The sequence below is a fragment of the Ptychodera flava genome, unplaced genomic scaffold, assembly GCF_041260155.1.
Source record: "Ptychodera flava strain L36383 unplaced genomic scaffold, AS_Pfla_20210202 Scaffold_44__1_contigs__length_1314385_pilon, whole genome shotgun sequence".
Taxonomy (NCBI): domain Eukaryota; kingdom Metazoa; phylum Hemichordata; class Enteropneusta; family Ptychoderidae; genus Ptychodera; species Ptychodera flava.
The window spans coordinates 580,842-599,882 of NW_027248366.1; the positions used below are offsets into that span (position 1 = coordinate 580,842).

The following is a 19,041-nucleotide window of genomic DNA, read 5'->3' on the forward strand; positions in this document are numbered from 1 at the left end:
TGATATGATGTTCTGGGTACCTCTCCAAAATGCATTCTGAAGAAAAAAATTCTCTTGCAATTTGTGGTGGGTCTAACCCTATTTGACTGGACTATAAAGGTTGTTAAAAGTATGTCAGAATTTGTTCAATCTTTACAATGAATTCTATACAGTTAAACTATCACAAATATACATAAAAAAATTTCCTGGAGAGCATCTTACATACAATTATGCCGACCGTTCACTGTGTCGACTACATCATTTTAAAACAAAATATATTTTACATTTTGTAGAAAACCTGCATTATAATTGTAGATCTGATTACAAATTGGGGTATGATTACATTCTAGGCATCTAATTACAATCTGACCCAACGACAAATTTACATGTACTGACACTGAATAAAGCAGCACGATGACATTGTCCAGTTTTGCATGTCAGAGCAGTAATTTCCATTGCTATGCATTGCAAATGGACATAGGTTATTTTACTCACTTAGTACCTACGTAAGTTTGTGATATCCATCAATATGCCACAGTGCCTGAGGAGATCGTACATTATAAACCTGTCTTGTTGTTTGTCGTATCTCAATGACCACAACACAACACCACAAGCATCAACCCTGCACAAAGCATCTGTTATTAGAGTTTGCTGAATGCGCAGGTTTCTCTCCAAAAGGAACCTTGCAATTCTTCAGTATACTGATATGACCTCAGTGTGCGTTTAATCTCGAGTTCACTAACTCCCAACAGATTTTCAATCTTTGCAGAAGAGAATCCCATCTCAATCACAAACCTAAACTGTTCTTCACTTTTGTAAAAAGCGGTCTTCCAGCCAGAACCGGTCGGTACCACTGGTGCTGGTATGACTCATCAGATATACATTCAATATCTTGCAGTTTACATTGAGCCTCTCATGTGTCATACAAGTTAAGTGATGCATTCATCACACAAACAAATGACATTTTACTGTGACAATGACATTCTTTGCACCTTATTGCTAAGTCGCCAATAATCATACTGTTCAGATTAGAAACAATCTGTGCGTGGAACGAACTCATAATCCATTGCAGACAACATGATTCTAGACAACGGGGAAAACAAGGACGTTCTTGGAACTTTAAAACTTGACTTCCGCAACAGACTTTCAGGTCAATTTTTTATCCCCTAGGTGAATGACAGAAAACACCTAAATATATTAGTGACGTCATGTGACGTCGGTATGACGCGTTGTGACGTCTGTGTTGTATGGCCACGTTGGTCACTTTAATGATGGGATGGTTGCCATGAACCACATTCTGACACAATCAATTTGAAGTAAAATCAGAGTCAATAACATAAAATCAAATTCACATAAGTAAACTAAATGCAGTGGACTCTAAATCTTCATGTGGTCTGTTTCAACCCAAAAGTGCCTTCATTTGAATCTCATGCAGCATGAAGTGGACCAATTTCAAAAATAATTCATCCCAACCAAGGCCCCCCCGAAAAAAAAAACAAAAACAAAACAAAAAAACACAGAATTTCCACTTACACGAATGCGTTCAGCTCAAAAAGCAAGACAAATGCAGAGTCATCAAATGAGTTGAGCTTCAAAGGTAATCTAGGGAGTACCATTCAAATAAGTCGGCGCAAAGCAAATGCATTTCAAGAGAGTTGCATGCAGGTTCGTGAGCTGCATGCAGGTTGGTAAGAGTCGCATGAAGGTCCTTGAGAGTAGCATGGAGGTTCGTCAGAGTTGCATGAAGGTCCTTGAGTTGCATGCAAGTTTATGAGAGTCGCATGCAGGTTTGTGAGAGTTGCATGTAGCTCGGTGAGAGTTGCATGCAGGTTGGCTAAAAATGTTAATAGGTTTCAATGTTGGCATGGATTACGCGCTATAGACGTTATTATGTTCTGAATTAGGCTTACCCGGGGCCAGGCGCGGGTTGCAACTGTAAAATTATTGCAGCTAAACGACCCGGTGGTGTCACTGTCGGGGGAAATGGGTATCCATGCGTGTTCCCTAAATCACGGGAAAGGGGTCGTTTTTATTCCCTATCACGGGTCCGTGAAATCGAGAAAAAGGTGTTACTTTTCAAAAAACCTGGCCTAAAGAAAGGTTTGAAATATCACCGGGAAATACCTATCCAGGGCTCGAAATTAGCGGTAGTCCCGCGTCCACAGACTACCAACTTTTCCCTGGGACTACCAAAGTCCATGAAATGGTAGCCCACACGGACTACCAAAGCCTGGGACATGAAATACTTGGCGTGCGGTGTCCGTCACTTTTGGACGAGCTAAATGCAGTCAACATGCAGTTTCATTTGTTTGAAGCAATTATCCTTTCATTACAATTGTCACTGCTATATTGTTGTTTTCACAAGATGCAGAATTCTATATCAAGAGATTGTGTAATCAATTTGATTTGAAATAGTAATATAACACACTGTGTCAGTTAAGCTTGCCTGGAAATCATGGCTGAGTTTCGCTGTTTTTTATCTATGGTTGTCGATTAGTATCAATGTATTACGTTCTGTACAGAGAAATTCGGGTTGTAACAAGGCAGGCCAGTTCATTAAGATCATGAGAATATTTTTTCTGTTTTTCTTTACTAAAGTTACAATTTCTTTGGATGTATAACCGATTAGAAAGTGATAGAAGTGTTAAAAATGTACAAAAATAAGCATAAATTAAGTTTGTGACACATAACATGGGGTTTCTCGAGTAGAAGCCCTAGTTTTACCGCTTGTTTTGTGTTGCTTGAACCGGGGTTCTTATACTCGGACGAGCACAGTATCCCTAAACCAAAATATTCATGGACTACCAGACATTGTCACTGGGCTACCAACTCAGAAAATGGTAGCCCAAGTGGACTTACGAGGTAAAAAGTTAATTTCGAGCCCCGCTATCAGACACTCAAACTTCACCAAAAGTTTCATTGTGCGTTTCCTATGCTTTCATCTGGTTTAAAACGGTGATTCGAAATCCCGTTCGGGACTCACCCTGCGATACGATCCGTGCTCCCCCTAAATAGGTTGGTTTGTTCCGGCTATTTAATCTGTTGAGTATAACCCCCAGAACTTATAATAAACGGACATCCATACACAGCTATTTGAAAGATCTGTTGAGGAGGTTTGGAAAACAAAAATATAAGCTGCCGGAAAAAAAATCTTATCGGTACTCCAAAGACATGAAAGATGTCGGTCGACGGCAGGGGAATTCGAAGCGGGAGTTGCAAAAAAATGTGCCAGGTGCCAAGAATTTATCACTGAGGTCGATTCATACCGATGGAGATATTGTGGCTGTGTAACAGGAGTACACGATGTCCTCAGCTCAGCAAGTAAGTTCAAACATTGAAAGTCCTGCAATGATGACATGTCGCGGGACGACATGTCATCGAACAGTCGATTCCCGTAGCCGCAGTAATGTAGCTCGAGGTTGTTTTGCCTGGGTATTGAAGCGGACGGCAAAACCAGTACAACCCAAGTACCCGTCTGTACTGCAGCTATCGACTCCGCAGAACCCGGCCCAACTAACAAAGTATGATGATTGAATGGTCAGAATGCCATTTACTCAACTAATGGTCCGATGGGATAGACAATGTACAGTTAAAGTGGTGATAATTTTCATGAGATTTTCGGTCGGCTGTTGCTTTCTGATGATACTTGAAAATAGTAAAGGGATTTGCAAATTTACAGATTTTGGCTTAGCTTCCTGAATTCCTACACTGAAGACGCTTGGTGAGGGCGCTGTAGGCCATACGATATACAAGAGTTTCGAATGTCAGGTGATCCTCAAATGCGCGATGCATTGTGGGTAGGGTCAAGGGTCAAGTGGGCATAAACTGACTTACGTAACCATAGCTGCTCATACAATATAACGTAAACAATAACACGGAAGTCCGCTCGCTCTCGCTTGTCAGGTAAGTTATCGATTGTTTTAGATTCTTTTTTCTTTTTACCATCCTCCCTGGTAGAGTCGGTATGCTTTTCCTTCCTTGTACTCGTTAAAAGTCTCTTCTGTAAAGTTATATCATTTCCAGGATGGTCTGCCATGATAAACATCGTAATGTCACTGAGATACGGTAAATCGGAGGCCATTGTTTCATTCCCTCGGTCTCTCTGATCCAACCATCGTTTAGCTTCATTGGATCGGGTACGACACTATCCGATTCGGGAAGGGACAGAAGAGATTGCACGAATTTGTCGATCTCTGTGGCTATTTCTGAAGCTGTTTTGGCCACGGGAATATTTGCTCGGCTGCCGCAAAACACCCGCGCAACCAGTTCAACTTTCGACCAGAAACTTTCAAGTTCCTTTTCCTAGGGAAATTTTTCAGGGCGTCATCACGCCCATGTGATGGTATCATAAGTCATATCATCATCCATCTTGAGAATAAAGCTGAAGATAAAATGGTTTCGTTCATTCACATTTTGCATTTAAATTAAAAACTGGGCATATAATAGGCTTAGATAGCACCACGTACGTATCACAGCACTGAGTGTGGAGGGACCGTGGTCGTAGGGTATAATCAATCATTGGACTTAATTTCTACATAAGCATACGTAGGAAACAACTTGAAAAACTTATAAAAATACAAATTGACTTCCACGTTCTCTTGTCATTATTCATAAATACGCCTCTATAGATTTTTCGGCTCTGTTTATTTGCCTATGGAGGTATGATTTGCCCATGATGACTGAAGTGAATACATTTTCAATTTTCCCGTCAGTATATGACGATCGCAGCAATTGGTGCCAAGTTTACTGTGGATTTTTGGTGTAATATCTGAAGAATATTTGGAAGCAGCATATATTTTTAAATACAAATGATACATATATATCTTCATTAGATAAAACTATTTGAAAAAAGAATCTAAAACAATCGATAACTTACCTGACAAGCGAGCGAGCGGACTTCCGTGTTATTGTTTACGTTCTATTGTATGAGCAGCTATGGTTACGTAAGTCAGTTTATGCCCACTTGACCCTTGACCCTACCCACAATGCATCGCGCATTTGAGGGTCACCTGACATTCGAAACTCTTGTATACGAAGTGAAAACCACGGCTGTAAATGTGTAAATTGTGCTGTTCACAACACTTCAATAGTAAATACCTGGACTTTACTCAGATTGTATTCATAACACTATAGGTTGTCTATAAATACAACATGGCCAGTGTTCCTCTATTTTATAATTAACTCTATTTAACATCTGTACGAGGCTTTTAAAAACAAACTGAAAGATGATTCTGTCAACTATGAACAGTATGTACTGGCTGTTGAAGGTTTGAATTCTACATCAAATGCAAAATTGGAAAGTGTATCCGTATGTGGAAACTAAGGCCATGATGTATAATTTAAAATAATCACTAATATGTATGAAGATTTGATGTTTGTTTAAATTTGCTATCGTTATTGTATTTATTTCAGACTTGATGATAGCGAACTTTATGAGTTTGACACTCCTGTTCCAAAGTTAATAGTTTCTTTCGGAGTCAGATGTGTTAGTAAATGTGAAAACAATATCATAATTCAGCATTGACCTGACTCTAATGCAACGTCTCCCTCACCTGGGTTTTGTAAGTAAGGGGGTATTTTTTGGTCGTATTTTCTCCCATATTTCTCAAAATAAGGGGTTCTTTTTTGTTGAAAAATCCCAGACTAGGGGTATATTTGAAATTTTGTGGAACGAGCATGGATGTCCATGCTCTCTGAGAGTGTCACCGCTGGGCTAAACGACAGTGTAGACGTCGTGCCATTGCCAAGTTACTCTCCTATTTCCAATCGTTCATCCACAGAACTACTAAAAGCCCTCTCAATTCGACCAGAAAAAATAATTACGGTTTGAAATCGTTGAATTAATCGGAAGTTAACACCGTGGTGCATTCATCTATATCTATATATAAAATAATAAAATGTGACATCACCGATCCAAGTAACGTGGTGTTGAAGAACATATTCTTTTAACAGAAGACTACGGCGACCCATTATCTGTAAGCATAATCTAACTTTAGCAAAATTGCGAACCAAACATCTGAAAAGTAACTTCAACAATTTGGTTTTGTTTTACTATTGTTATAAAATAGTCAAATTTCGGGAAAGTATCTGTACATATTCGGTATCTGTGCAGCACAAATGTGTAAACGACACTAAATCCATCCATCCTAAAGACCATGATCAGTTCGCGATTGCATAAACCACTCCTTCCCTCCCTCTCCCCCTCTATCTCTCTCCAAGTCTAACCATTTGATGTTTTATTTCGCCGACATGTATTTAAAGGTTAACGATCACCACTCAATGTTGATGTTGATTATCGTGACTGAGTGACTCTTTATATTCTCTATGCAACATGTGCATTGACAATACATGTCGAGCTTGATGCAAAACGCGGATCCTGGAGCGGACCAATCACCGATGTGTTAGATGGACCAATCAGTTTACATTACGTAGTCACTTTAGTACCAATCAGAGTGAAGATGTAATCTTTGTATCAATTTCCTCATGTTGTTTTGGCTACAATTTTTCCGCCTAACGGGGCACTGTAGTTAGGGATTCCAGCTCAACTTTGGGGAGTTTTAGTACCAGTTCTGTTTGTCGTTTTTCTCTGCAATAAAACCTCAAGTGTTTTATATGCTTTACTTCTATGCCGGTGTCCGAGACTCGTGACTGCCATCAAAGAACCTGCCCCAACACTCCCCACATTGTTTTTCGTGTCGAGACCAGGATGGCAGACCTTTCCAAGCTAAAGGCAACGAGACGTGGACACCGCGCTCAGATGACACGTCTTCTGAATAAGTCAGAAACCCAGATTACCGCCTACGAACCGAAGAAGACAAACAGGCACGTTTCGACGATTTGCTGATACACGGGACTTACTAAATGCGAAATATGCTACTCTACTTGAGATCGATGCCAAGATTGTGGAGAATACAGACGAAGCTGATCTCGACGCTGTGATGGAAGAGTCGGACACTTACATTCAACAAGCTTACGCCAAAAAGAGCCATGTTTGCCGATACATCGAACGCCACCCAGTACTTTCTACGCTACCGATCGCGAGTGCCGACACCGTTTCTCAAGCTTCTACGGGACCCTCCGCGTCCACATCTACAACAAGTTCAGATCCAAAGACGATTGCACTGCCCAAGCTACAACTTCCTACATTTTCCGGAGACATTCTCACGTGGGTAAGCTTTTACGATGCTTTCCGTTCCGCTGTTCATGACAACAAGTGCTTACAAGACATTCAGAAGTTTCAATACTTGCGAGGGCTTCTCACCGATGAAGCCGCTCATACGATCGAAGGACTTTCTCTGACTGGTGCTAATTATTCTCACGCCCTACAACTATTACGAGATAGATACGGACAAGAACATAAGATCATAGATGCTTACATGCGGGCTCTGTGGCAGATTCAAAAGCCGAATGGTGATTTATCCAGTCTGCATCGATTTTACGACACGCTGGAGAGCTATATCCGGGGACTTAAATCACTCGGAAAGGAGGAATCTTCATATGGAGAATTACTCGTGCCGATAATCATGGACAAATTATCCGTCAATACGCGAAAGCAAATTGCCAGAGACCACGGAGACGTACCATGGACTTTACCCGATCTGCGCAAGGCTCTGCTCAAGGAAATAAACGCAATCCAAGCTGGTTTAACCGTCGATACCGACACTATGGGTGAAAGTACATCTCAACCCGCGCTCACCGTCTACTTTTCACGCCAACTCGAAATCTACACGTCCGTTCAAACCAAGGCCGTGTGCATATTGCAAAGGTACACACCGGTCTGGAGAATGTACTGTTGTCGTCGATCCCAAGAAACGAATGGAAATTGTGAAGCGTGAGAAATTATGCTTCAACTGCCTGTTCAATCATCGCGTGAGCGGGTGCCTGTCGAAATTCCCCTGTAGACATTGCCAAAAAAAACAAAACATCATTCTTTGCTACATAATCACAAAGCAAACCGCGACGACGTCACTTCAACAAGTCGCCTGGAAAACATGCTACCGCCGATACTTCGAACCCCTCCGGCAAAGGGGAAAATACAGAGACTCGAGTTCAATTTGCTAAAGCGGACGAGTTCAAGACTACGGGACCGGTTTTGTTGAAAACTGCGATTATTCCCATTTCCGTGAACAATGGACCTACACATAACGCTACTGTGTTATTCGATGAGGGTGCAAACCGATCGTTTGTGACCGAAGAATTCGCCAAGAAAGTTCATGCGGACATTTCTACTACCGAGAATATAAATCTTGCTTCATTTGGGGACAAGCTCACACGGTCCCGCACCTTACAGAAAGGAACATTCGATTTACACTCACTGTCTACAAGGAAAAAAACGATAAACGTGCTACTCACTCCGGAAATCTCTACTAAGATGACGAGTCACATCAACTCTACGATACTTTCCTTGCCTTACTTACGAGGTCTACGATTGGCTCATCCGGCAACAGGTGCCATGTCATTTGATATTGACGTTCTCATTGGCGCCGACTACTATTGGGATTTTGTTGGTGACGAAATCATCAGAGGCAACCGTCATACTGCGATGTCCTCAGCCTTTGGCTATTTGCTGTCAGGACCAACGCGACGCGGTAAAACAAATGATACAAATGTACTTCATGTTCTTACGGACACTTGCATGGAAGAAGCCGCCATTTTAAATTACTGGGACCTCGAAACGATTGGGGTAAAAGACGAGTCGCAATCAGATGTCAAGACTACAGAGGAAGCCGCCTACAAAGCGTATCGCGAATCGCACCCCCGAATTGAAAATGATCGCTACATCGCACGGTTACCTTGGAAACCTGAACATGCTCCACTACCTACGAATTTCAACGTTGCCAAATCTCGCACCCGTGCCATGATTCGACGTTTACCTTCCGACTTGGTAAACATATACGACCGCATCATCCAAGATCAGAAATCACGTGACTTTATCGAGGAAGTCGTCCAGTGACGACAGTTCTGAAGGTCATTATCTTCCACACCGATCTGTGAAAAAGGACTCCGTCACCACACCTATTCGAGTTGTTTACGACTGCAGTTGTAAACAATCGGTGGATTCTCCCAGCCTCAATGACTGTCTACAAACTGGGCCACCGCTGTTGAATGACCTGACTTCAATATTACTACGATTTCGTGTAAATCCAATCGGACTTTGCAGCGATATTGAGAAAGCCTTTTTGCAAGTACGGCTAGAACCTGATGAGCGCAAGTACACAAAGTTTCTGTGGTTGTCCGATGCCAACGATCCGGAGAGTGAGTTCAAGACTTATCAATTCAAATCTGTGCTCTTCGGAGCAGTGTGCTCACCGTTTATTCTCAACGCAGTGGTAAAGACGCATTTAGAGGAAAATGCTGACGCGACGCCAACCTCATATGACCTTGAGAAGAACATTTACGTTGACAATGTAATTTCCGGTTGTGACACAGAGACAGAAGCTGTAGAATACTACAATGACTCTAATCAGCTGATGGAATCATGTGGTTTCAATTTACGGGCATGGTTTTCTAATAGTCACGAAATCTGTACAATTGCATGCAGTAAAAACTAGTTTGACCCGTCCCCTGAGGTAAACTCAGTTAGGTTTACCCTGGGGTACCGATCATGATAAATTGTCTTATAAACAGATTGACCGGCCATCTCCTAATCGCGTTGCTACGAAACGTGAAGTTGTCAGCACCGCTGCTTCGATATACGATCCTCTCGGTTTGCTGTCACCAGTGCATATCAAAACCAAGCTTTTCATACAAGAACTGTGGAAACACAAATTGCACTGGGATGAACCGCTCGACGATGAGACTACTACCGAGTGGGAAAACATAGCAGCTGATCTACACGCGAGTACGGACACTACCATTTCACGTCGCTACTTTCCCTTCAACACGTGTAAAGATTACGAATTGCATGTGTTTGCAGATGCAAGTCCAAAAGCCTATGGTGTTGCCGTATACTTACGTAATGATGACAAGACTACGGTTGTCATGGCAAAGACGAGAGTAGCTCCTATTTCGAACTTGACTCTACCACGCATGGAGTTACTTGCTGCATTGATAGCTACACGCCTGAGCAAATTTGTCTATAAACGCGCTGGCAGACAAGATCAACATTTTGCAACGAGTGTTGTGAGTGACTCGCAGATAGTACTACACTGGATCAAAAGTACAAAGAAACTTCCAGTTTTCGTAGCCAACTGTGTTCGGGAAAGTAAAGAATTTCCACTTCTTTTCAAGTAATGCCCTAGTGCGGACAATCCCGCCGATCTACTCACACGGGGTATAAATTCTCAAGTACTTTCACAATCCAAACTTTATCGGAATGGACCATCTTGGCTTTGTCAACAAGGACAGTTGCCACATTGCCATTAATTTGAGAGCCCAATTCTACATATTGTGGCCGCCCGTAATGACGACGACCTACTGTCTGCAGAAGAGGGGTTGCCTTCAGCTGTCCCCGTTGCCAAGGCTACAGCGACTTCCACGCGTCCTGAATCATCGCTCAACGCTACCTTTACTGAGCAGCAGAATACACTACGCGCGTTGGAATTGACCAGGCTATCGATACCAGTCGCTTTAATTCGTTGGGAAATTGTTGCGAGTTACCAGTCTACGTTGAACGATTCATTTCGTACTTGAAATGCGACCCTGTTCAAGTTCATGGAACTATTACTGCAGAAGAAATTCAGCACGCTGAATATACTTGGATGAGAGATGTGCAACCGAACAATATGGAAATGAGATACACGCCATACAAATAACAACAAAAAATATGGTCAATTGATTAAGCAGTTTCAACTGTTTCTCCATGAAGATGGCTTTCTGAGAGTTGTTCACGTTTGCACAATGCACTACTGAACTACGCTACAAAATTTCTGCTGTTACTTCCCGCCAAGACCAAACTGACTGAACTGATCATTAGAAGTACACACGTACATACACTGCATGGGGAGTAGTGGTCACGGTGACAGCACTACGGCAACATTCCTGGATACCACAAATTCGCTGCATCGTAGGGAGTATTGTATCAAAGTGTGTTACATTTCGCAAAGTTAATGGGAAGCCGGACTGCATCCCGGTTTTCACCTCCCCACATTGATTTCGATTTTCGAAGTTTACCAGTTTAACTTCGTAACCGGAGACATGTCACGGCTTGAAGGTAATTATCACCATCGAAATTCTGCAAACTTTTGTGCTTCCGAATGGACGTATTTAAATGCATAGATTACTTTGTGCGTAAAATATTGAATGGCAATATGAGTTTCTATCGTTTAGAAAGTCTACGACTTTCAAGCTAGTCGTACAAACAACAATAAACATGGCGGAGCAATGATACCGACGTATTTTTTCCCCTCACGACCGCCGGTGAGAGCGACTTGCAAAAATTTTCCAACCTGGTAAGTATTTGGCTTTGGCCAGTGTGCTGGGTTATGTACATGTAAACTAATAACAACTTGAATAGTTTAGTATTCTCTGTAAATCAATAAGCCTGTCGAACACGAAAGATTCGGGTATCTGAACCTCAACATTAGCTACGCAGCTCGAGAGTTATCCTTCGAAACAGGACGGGAACATTGGTCAATGCCGGATTTCGCATGGTAGCAATGGAAACACGCGTTCATTCTCAGAAAGCATGCGATGTCCTGCATACTGCTGATGCTCCCTTGGTCCGTGGACTTTGCCGTCCGTCTCGCCCCTACCAACGTTTAATTGCCTAACAATCACAGGATTCAGTCACGTATATCTTCAAATTTTGATACATTTATTCTACCAGTCATCAGCCATGGAACACATCAAAAACACATCGGGTTCAAGGACGTTCATGACGAGACACCATCATTGTCGCAGAATTGTTTTGACAAGTTTTAAGGAGAATACTGTTACACAGCAAAAGTCACAGCCAATGTGCCCTTTATCATAATGTAACAATTAAGGATCTCAGATTCAATACACAAAGTCTTACATGTAAAAAGCTGTTGAATTAAAATCTTCAAAAACTTTCCCCATTTTCTGGTATGTGAATTCAGATTTGTTGTACAGCTGTGTAAAATTCTATTTTTTGAATATTTTGAATATTTTTTTGTAAATATAGTTTTCTTGTCGAACAACATGATATATATATGTATGTCGTTTTGCCACATGTATAGTAATGTTGACAGTACTAAAAGCGTGCCTCATCGAGAAGAATTTGTCTCGCATCTTGAATATTTGTTATGCTTAATTTTCGTAACCAAAGCATGTATAACCAATCCCAAAATTCCAACACAGTTTCACTATCATGGAAAAGATTAAAGTTTTATCAGCTTTCTCACAGAATGTATATTCTCAGAATCAACTCTTGACGATGTCATTTTTAGGTAGTATAAAATTATGCAGTATTTAAAACTAAAAAGCTCCGTAATGATACACTCGTACAATTCCCAAAGTGCATGGTGATAAGCTCTGGTGTTTATCTCCCCAGTGGTTTTTTTTCTGGATCTTCCCATTTTATTTGCCCCAACCCTTTTCCCGAATCACCATAAATATCTTAAATATATTTGAAACTCTATTGTCTCACCCTTCTCTTTTTTCTGGATCCTCAAAAATATCTAACCAACCATTTTTTATTTACATCAGCGCTAACCTCCCCCTCGTTTTTTTAATGACATAACGATTTTCTTTAATTTGGATCTACCACTACAATAGTACCCCCCTGTTTTTTAACCCAGCAATTATTGTCTGGATGTTTCCCCCCCCCCCTGTTTTTTCATTATCCCAGATTGTTTCTGGATGTACCCCTTTTTTAGCTCTCATATATGCATATGTATATATGCAAATGGAAGGTATTCTTATAAGGTGGCAAATGGCGTCTGTGTGTATATATGTATGTATGTGTGTATGTCTGTTAGCTGTCCAGATCAAAAACTCCTAAAGCGCAACAGCTGCCGTCATAATATTTGACGTACAGGTGCACCTAGGGTTGGAGATGTGAATTTGTTCAAATAAACATGTCAGTGCCAAAAATATGCAAACGAGGGGAAAAAAAGGAAAAATCCTGCAAATGGCTAAACTCAGTAAGCATTGGTCAGATTGGGTTGAAACTTAGTATGCAGATTTCTTTAGGTATTCTAAATTATATGTGCACAAATTGGAGTGGAATTTGCATGCTTGTATTAAGGGTATTTTTCCGTTTTTTAGTCAAAATATCTTGTTCTCTGAAATCGCTCATCTGATCGCTCTGAAAGTGATATTCATGTTCTTCAGGATGACCTCAGTCAAGTTCATACAAATTGTATTGATATTATCATATTTGTAATTTTGGAGCAATTTTCCCAATTTTTGGTCAATTTTCTTTTAATCAACAAAACTGCTGATCTGATAGCTTTGATATTTGGTATACAGGAGATTTATCTCGTATAATATATTAAAGTTCCATTAGCTGTATCTTCTGGCGATTTTTCCGTTAGTTTGGATTGAAATGATCACTGGCTCATGTTGAATAGCCTGTCAAATAACAGAGAATCGCATATTATTCGGAAACATTACGTGCCCTACAACTAAATAACATGTGATTTTACAACGAAAATTTCAATTTTTGTCGCGGACAGAAATACAAACTCTGTTGACACGCGGATTGCAACGTAGGCATTCTTCTGCACCTGCGCGAGCCATTTACAGCAAATTCAAAATAAATATTCATTACTTATGCCGGTACTTACGTCGTAGTCCATTTCCGAGACATTGCGTAGCCAGATGTCTGGCAATCCACGACGCAATGTTGTTTTGATCCCGCAATAAACGTGAACTTGTACATCTCGCGTGATCGCGGCGTCACCATATCTGCGTTCTCCCGAGCACGCTGAGCATGCCAGACATCAACAAACGAGCTCGAAGGGCAACACGTTTGAACAAATATTAGCAGTTTTATGTGGCTATAACATCACTAATCATGCTTGTTTCTTCGTTAAAAACAACATATTGCAACAAATATGAGCCTCCAACATGGAAGTTTCCGAGGTAAAAATGGTCAAAAGTTACAAATAATGGCCCTTTAAAGTTCGATTGAAAGTGGCATTTTTTTTGATTTTTGGGCAATTTTGCCCTTTTTTGGTCAAAAAATGTTTCTTCTAAAATTACTGGTCTGGTAGCTTTGATATTTGGTGTACAGGTTCCTAGAGTTTATGTTAATAAGATATATTGAAATTAGGATGAAAATCTGCAATTTGACCCGATGGGACAAATCGCTACAGTTTATTAGTGACGTGATATACAACTGCTACCCATTTCAACAGGCATCTGACATACCTTGGGATCGCCTATGTCAAATGATAGAATTTACAACATCTCTTGGTCTGAGAGAATACTCTACTTGCTTGATAAATCACATCGACAACAACGACTTTTCGACGTACAATTACCACCAACTAATTAGCGTGGCAAATGCCTATCATGACATACTCCATCAGTTCAGGGAAGAGTTACCGGTCACCTCTCAACTCAGGTGTAAAATCGGGCGCAACGCCATCCTGTCGCAGAACACGTGGGATGTCAATTGCACGTGCAATCATAGAGTCGAACACCCCAATATGAAAGAATTCCAGTCATTATTCAACACGGCCGACGACCAAACGATCAATGATTACTGGGAAGACGTCAGAAAATGCAAACTGACTTCCATGATGTACCATACTCGCTGGACTTTCGAAACGATTTCAGCTTTGATTAACGACGGGACCCATCAACGAACCGGCGGGCATAAACTCCAGTGCCCTGCATATGGCATTAAATTTCGGCTGTTGATTCATTACTGGATGGCGAGGTCGGGCGAAGATGGGTTGTCTGTCCGATTAGCGGAAAGTTCGTGTCTCGGTAGACGGGACGATTTGATGAGGAGAATAGAAATATTAGGGAGTCTGTTTAAATTTTCGGGCCTGGAAGAGGATGAGATATCGTTGGCCCTAAAGCCGCTAACAGTTCGCTCGATATCAATTCACGAAGCAGCGGCGTCGGCCGACAAGACTGGTTGCGTAATCTGTTATAACTGTTTGAACACTCCGTCTGCATCACGAACAGTCCACTGGAAAGACTTCCCCTCTCAACTTTGCGAGTCTTGCCAGAAATCGTTCTGTGAGAAATGTTGGTCAACTTGCTTTGTCTGCTGCAAAAGTTTGTGTTTTGCGTGCGCAAAGTTCACGACTGACGAACCTGGTACAGAGTGGCTGTTCACCAACCTATCCAGGCGGCCAGCTAATCGCGAGAACATCGTTTGTAACGCGTGTGTTATCTCGTCGAAAATAACATTAGTCACTGGTGTTTAAGCGAACTAACGGGTAATGCATTCGGTTTTTACGCCTATTTAACAAATGTAAGAAGTATGGCAAATAAAAACAAATGTTATTAAACGGCTTCGCATTGCCTTGTCTGTTTTAAAATTGTTACTTGTTTTACATATTTTCTATGTTGGCAGATTTTTGATGTAATATTCAATGAATCGAGATAATGACATTACTTAAGGTGCAGGCATCCCTTTTCCTTTAAAAATGGGACAAGTGGCGAGTATGCAGACACTGTCACTCATAGCGCACATGTGGTTTTCTTACTATTTAATTCTTGTAATGCTTTATGTGGTTGTGGAACCCGTTGAAAAAGCATTACACGACGGGGACCGTCGTGATGCTCATGTACTTGCCCAAATAAATCCGTTGAATTTTCGTTGCCTCTCCTGGATGGCAAACCTGTGATGTAATAACTAGGTATTTCAACACCCGTCGAAACATCAATATTTAAGAGCCCAAGCAATAGCAATAGTATACAGTCGCACTCAGCCATGGACCCTTACAAGTGTCGGATGAGAGGTTGCGATGATAGAGGATATAAGTGTATGAATGGATATTGCAGCGATTCAGTGCGTTAAGATGTCGCTAACATCTGATTTCAGAAGTGCTAGGGACTCTTTTAAATGCTGTTTCTAACCGATTGTCACACAGCAGGCTACTATACGCGCGATGGCTATTGCCATTCGTGTAGCGTTAAAAGCCCCCGGGGAGCCGTCTGTGCAATGTTCCTATCCCTCGTGTATGGCGATTGCAGTGGCGCCTGAAATCCGGCTGTGTACCGAATGTCTTAAACTACAGGACAAGGCCAGGGGCGAAGCTTCGGCCCGTCCAAGAAAAAAAGTTACTTGGTGAAACTCGACCCGATCAAAAGGTCAAGTCAAAAATGAAGACAGGGAGGGCATATCATGCGCTAATGTTTTTGTAAAAACGATAGAAAACATGGAAAGGTTGGACTTTGCGACTCATGTTACACAGTTGCCATTTATGGTGAAGATACACTGGCAGGCAAAACATGGTCCGAGACATTCGTGTATATACCATGTGCCTTCAAGATCTGCATGAATGCTGGGATCGCTCGGTTACACGAGTTATTATAGCACTCGCTACGAAAAACGGGCTTATAAGAAACACAATGGTCATGAGCTGGCCTCAGAATGTAGTGTTGCGCACCGACATGCTAGTCGAATGCTCGAGGTATTCAGACCAACGATTTTCTCTGCAATAAGCAGTGCGCCGAAGAGGGCTTACCCAGATTAGGGGAAGAACCATTTGATTTCGGGGGGTATGGAGGATTTGAGAAAAAAAAATTGTCACCAGGTGAGATAGAAGAAAAAAATTGATCCTGTCATGGCCTGAGAAAAAAAAATCGTCATAACAGACAGAAAGAAAAAAAAATTGTCACAATGCACCAGAAATTAGCACAATTTGGAAACCTTATTCTCATTGTATTCTTTGTCGGCGCGCCGCCCTACGCGGTGCAAATGTTTTTACCACAAGCAATTCTTATGTTTTTACTAGCACTTATGATATAAGCATGCACTACATAGGTCTACCTTCACACCTCAGTACACTCAATGTTTTCCTTCCCTTTTCTGACCCAAGAAATCATATTTAAGGATTTCTGTTCCAATATCGCAATGGCATAGGCACTATCTCAAAATTTTCAATGCCAGAGGGGGGCACCCCCCTCTCGTGCTCTCCCCCTTGGGTCTTCTAACAGTTTTACTGGTAAAAGACAAATTGAAAATACCTCTCGGATTGCACTACACTGCATCGTGGCGCATATCGATTTCAAAATTTTCACAGGATCAAGGGCGAAACTGAACTGTTGTGAATTCATCCTTTATTATCACAGAAACATGTTTTAATTTACCTCAGTTCAATGACCATTTTGAAAGTTAAACATACCATATTCAGGCTTTTCATTAGAAGCTGGCAGCTGGAGAAATGACACAAGAAGGTCACAGATTTTCCGTTCCTGTATAATTTGTCTTCAGTCTCTGGCAAACAGAACTGTTTTTCACAAATTGTATTGTCATTGTTTGGTTGTTGAATATTGTGACTCAAACACTGATCATGCAAAAAATGTAAAAAATATCAGTGTTCAATGTCATTTTCAAACAGTTTTACCGAGTGCAAAATAAACTGAAACTCCTCTCAGATTGCATCATTTAACACATCAATTTCTCAAAATTTCCAATACGAGAGGGGGAACCCCCCTCTCGTGCTCTCCCCCTTTGGGTATTCTAACAGTTTCACTTAGTAAAAAAATTAAAAAACACCTCTCAGATTGCACCAGACTGCACCATTGCACACATCAATATCTTATATAATTACCATGCAAGATAGGGGAAAGCCCCTGCGACACTTCCCCTAAGCCTCTCGCATGGCCCCCCCCCCCTGTACTTTCAAATTCTGCCAGGTCAGATATCCTAGTGAAAACCCTGTCATAATATCCATCCAAATTAAACAATATACTATATGGTTAGATACTGTGTGATCTTTTATATCTTTATTTTATTGTGACTTTGAATTTCATTTTGATGGGTTCACCTTTTTGAAGCATCATGAGATACTGATGATAGTCTAGCAGGGTACATCAGGATTTGAAAGGTCTTTACTGTTGCTATATTTTGTAAATTTCACAATTACATGTATTGGTATTTAACTTTTCTAAGTGGGGGGATCAGTCAAAATTTCAGAGTTAGAGAGGGAGGTTACTCAAATTCATCATGGTTGGCGAAGGGGGGGGGGTCACTCGAAATTTCAGAGTTTCAGGTCGTAAATAATGACGGCTCCCTTATATATAACGCATTACAACTTGATTACCAATAAAAAAAAATTTGCACTGCTACTCCATTTGAAAAAAAAATGATGCAGGTCTAACTGTAGAAAAAAAAATGCTGTCACTCTGACAGGAAAAAAAATTGCTCCATAGAATTCCTCCATGGAGTATGCACCACATCAAGGATGGTTGAGGATTATATCGGATTGAACCACACATACACGTGACTGCAATTCAACTGTCAGCCATACTTTTATTCAAGAACTCCCAGCATGCAATGCAGTATTCCATGGCAACTGCTAACACATATTCATACAGCTGAGGGGTCATGAGTCCAAATGCTGCTCATACATGACATCCCTTCTTTTCTCAGAATACAGCTGATAGGAATGCTTTGGTTGTTGTTTTTTTTTCAAAACAGCAACAAGAACGAACTAGTAACACAACCCGTTTTGATGCTCTAAACATGTACTTTTGTGTTCATCTCTGTACACAGAACTCAAGCAGTAGTTTTTTGTTAAGCCACTGTCCGCATGTTAGTAAAGAGATCACAGGGTTCTTTAACTGTTTGTGAAATGTTTGTAACGTTAACAAAAGTCAGTGTTCAACTCAACTCAGTAAATAAAGATAAACTTTGTTTGGGTAAACTTTTAACTTTGAATGAATAAGGGCAGCGATCCGCCTACACCCTTTTCTTCTGAGAATTGTTTCATGTCATTATGAAATCATCATATTTCTTAGGCAATGTCGTCACACGTGTTGGTCGTTGAGACCTTTCAATATCAATGGATTTCACAGGAGTTTTAGGTATTTCAGTTGGTGTTTCAACTGCCTCACAAGATGATTCTTCATTTTCCACATATTTCTTAACATGAGTTGAATCCCTCTTGTACTGTCCCTCAGGCGATTCTACCACCACACTATTCCCTGTTTTCTCCACAACTTCATATGGCTTGTTGGCAAATGGTG

At 41.1% G+C, this 19,041-nt stretch overlaps 2 protein-coding genes across 2 annotated transcripts; both read left to right on the plus strand.

Annotated features, from left to right (window-relative positions):
* The first annotated feature begins 6,917 nt into the window (after positions 1-6,917).
* Positions 6,918-7,814, plus strand: LOC139128133 (uncharacterized). The gene has a single exon (XM_070693970.1). The coding sequence runs from the start codon at positions 6,918-6,920 to the stop codon at positions 7,812-7,814; it is 897 nt and encodes a 298-aa protein (XP_070550071.1).
* A 536-nt stretch (positions 7,815-8,350) lies between these two features.
* On the plus strand, positions 8,351-8,932 carry LOC139128134 (uncharacterized). Its single transcript, XM_070693971.1, has one exon. The coding sequence runs from the start codon at positions 8,351-8,353 to the stop codon at positions 8,930-8,932; it is 582 nt and encodes a 193-aa protein (XP_070550072.1).
* The last annotated feature ends 10,109 nt before the right edge of the window (positions 8,933-19,041 follow it).

Excerpts from the sequence above, each read along its gene's own strand:
- LOC139128134 (XM_070693971.1), top strand. The coding sequence starts at position 8,351 with ATGACGAGTCACATCAACTCTACGATACTTTCCTTGCCTTACTTACGA.
- LOC139128133 (XM_070693970.1), top strand. The coding sequence starts at position 6,918 with ATGGAAGAGTCGGACACTTACATTCAACAAGCTTACGCCAAAAAGAGC.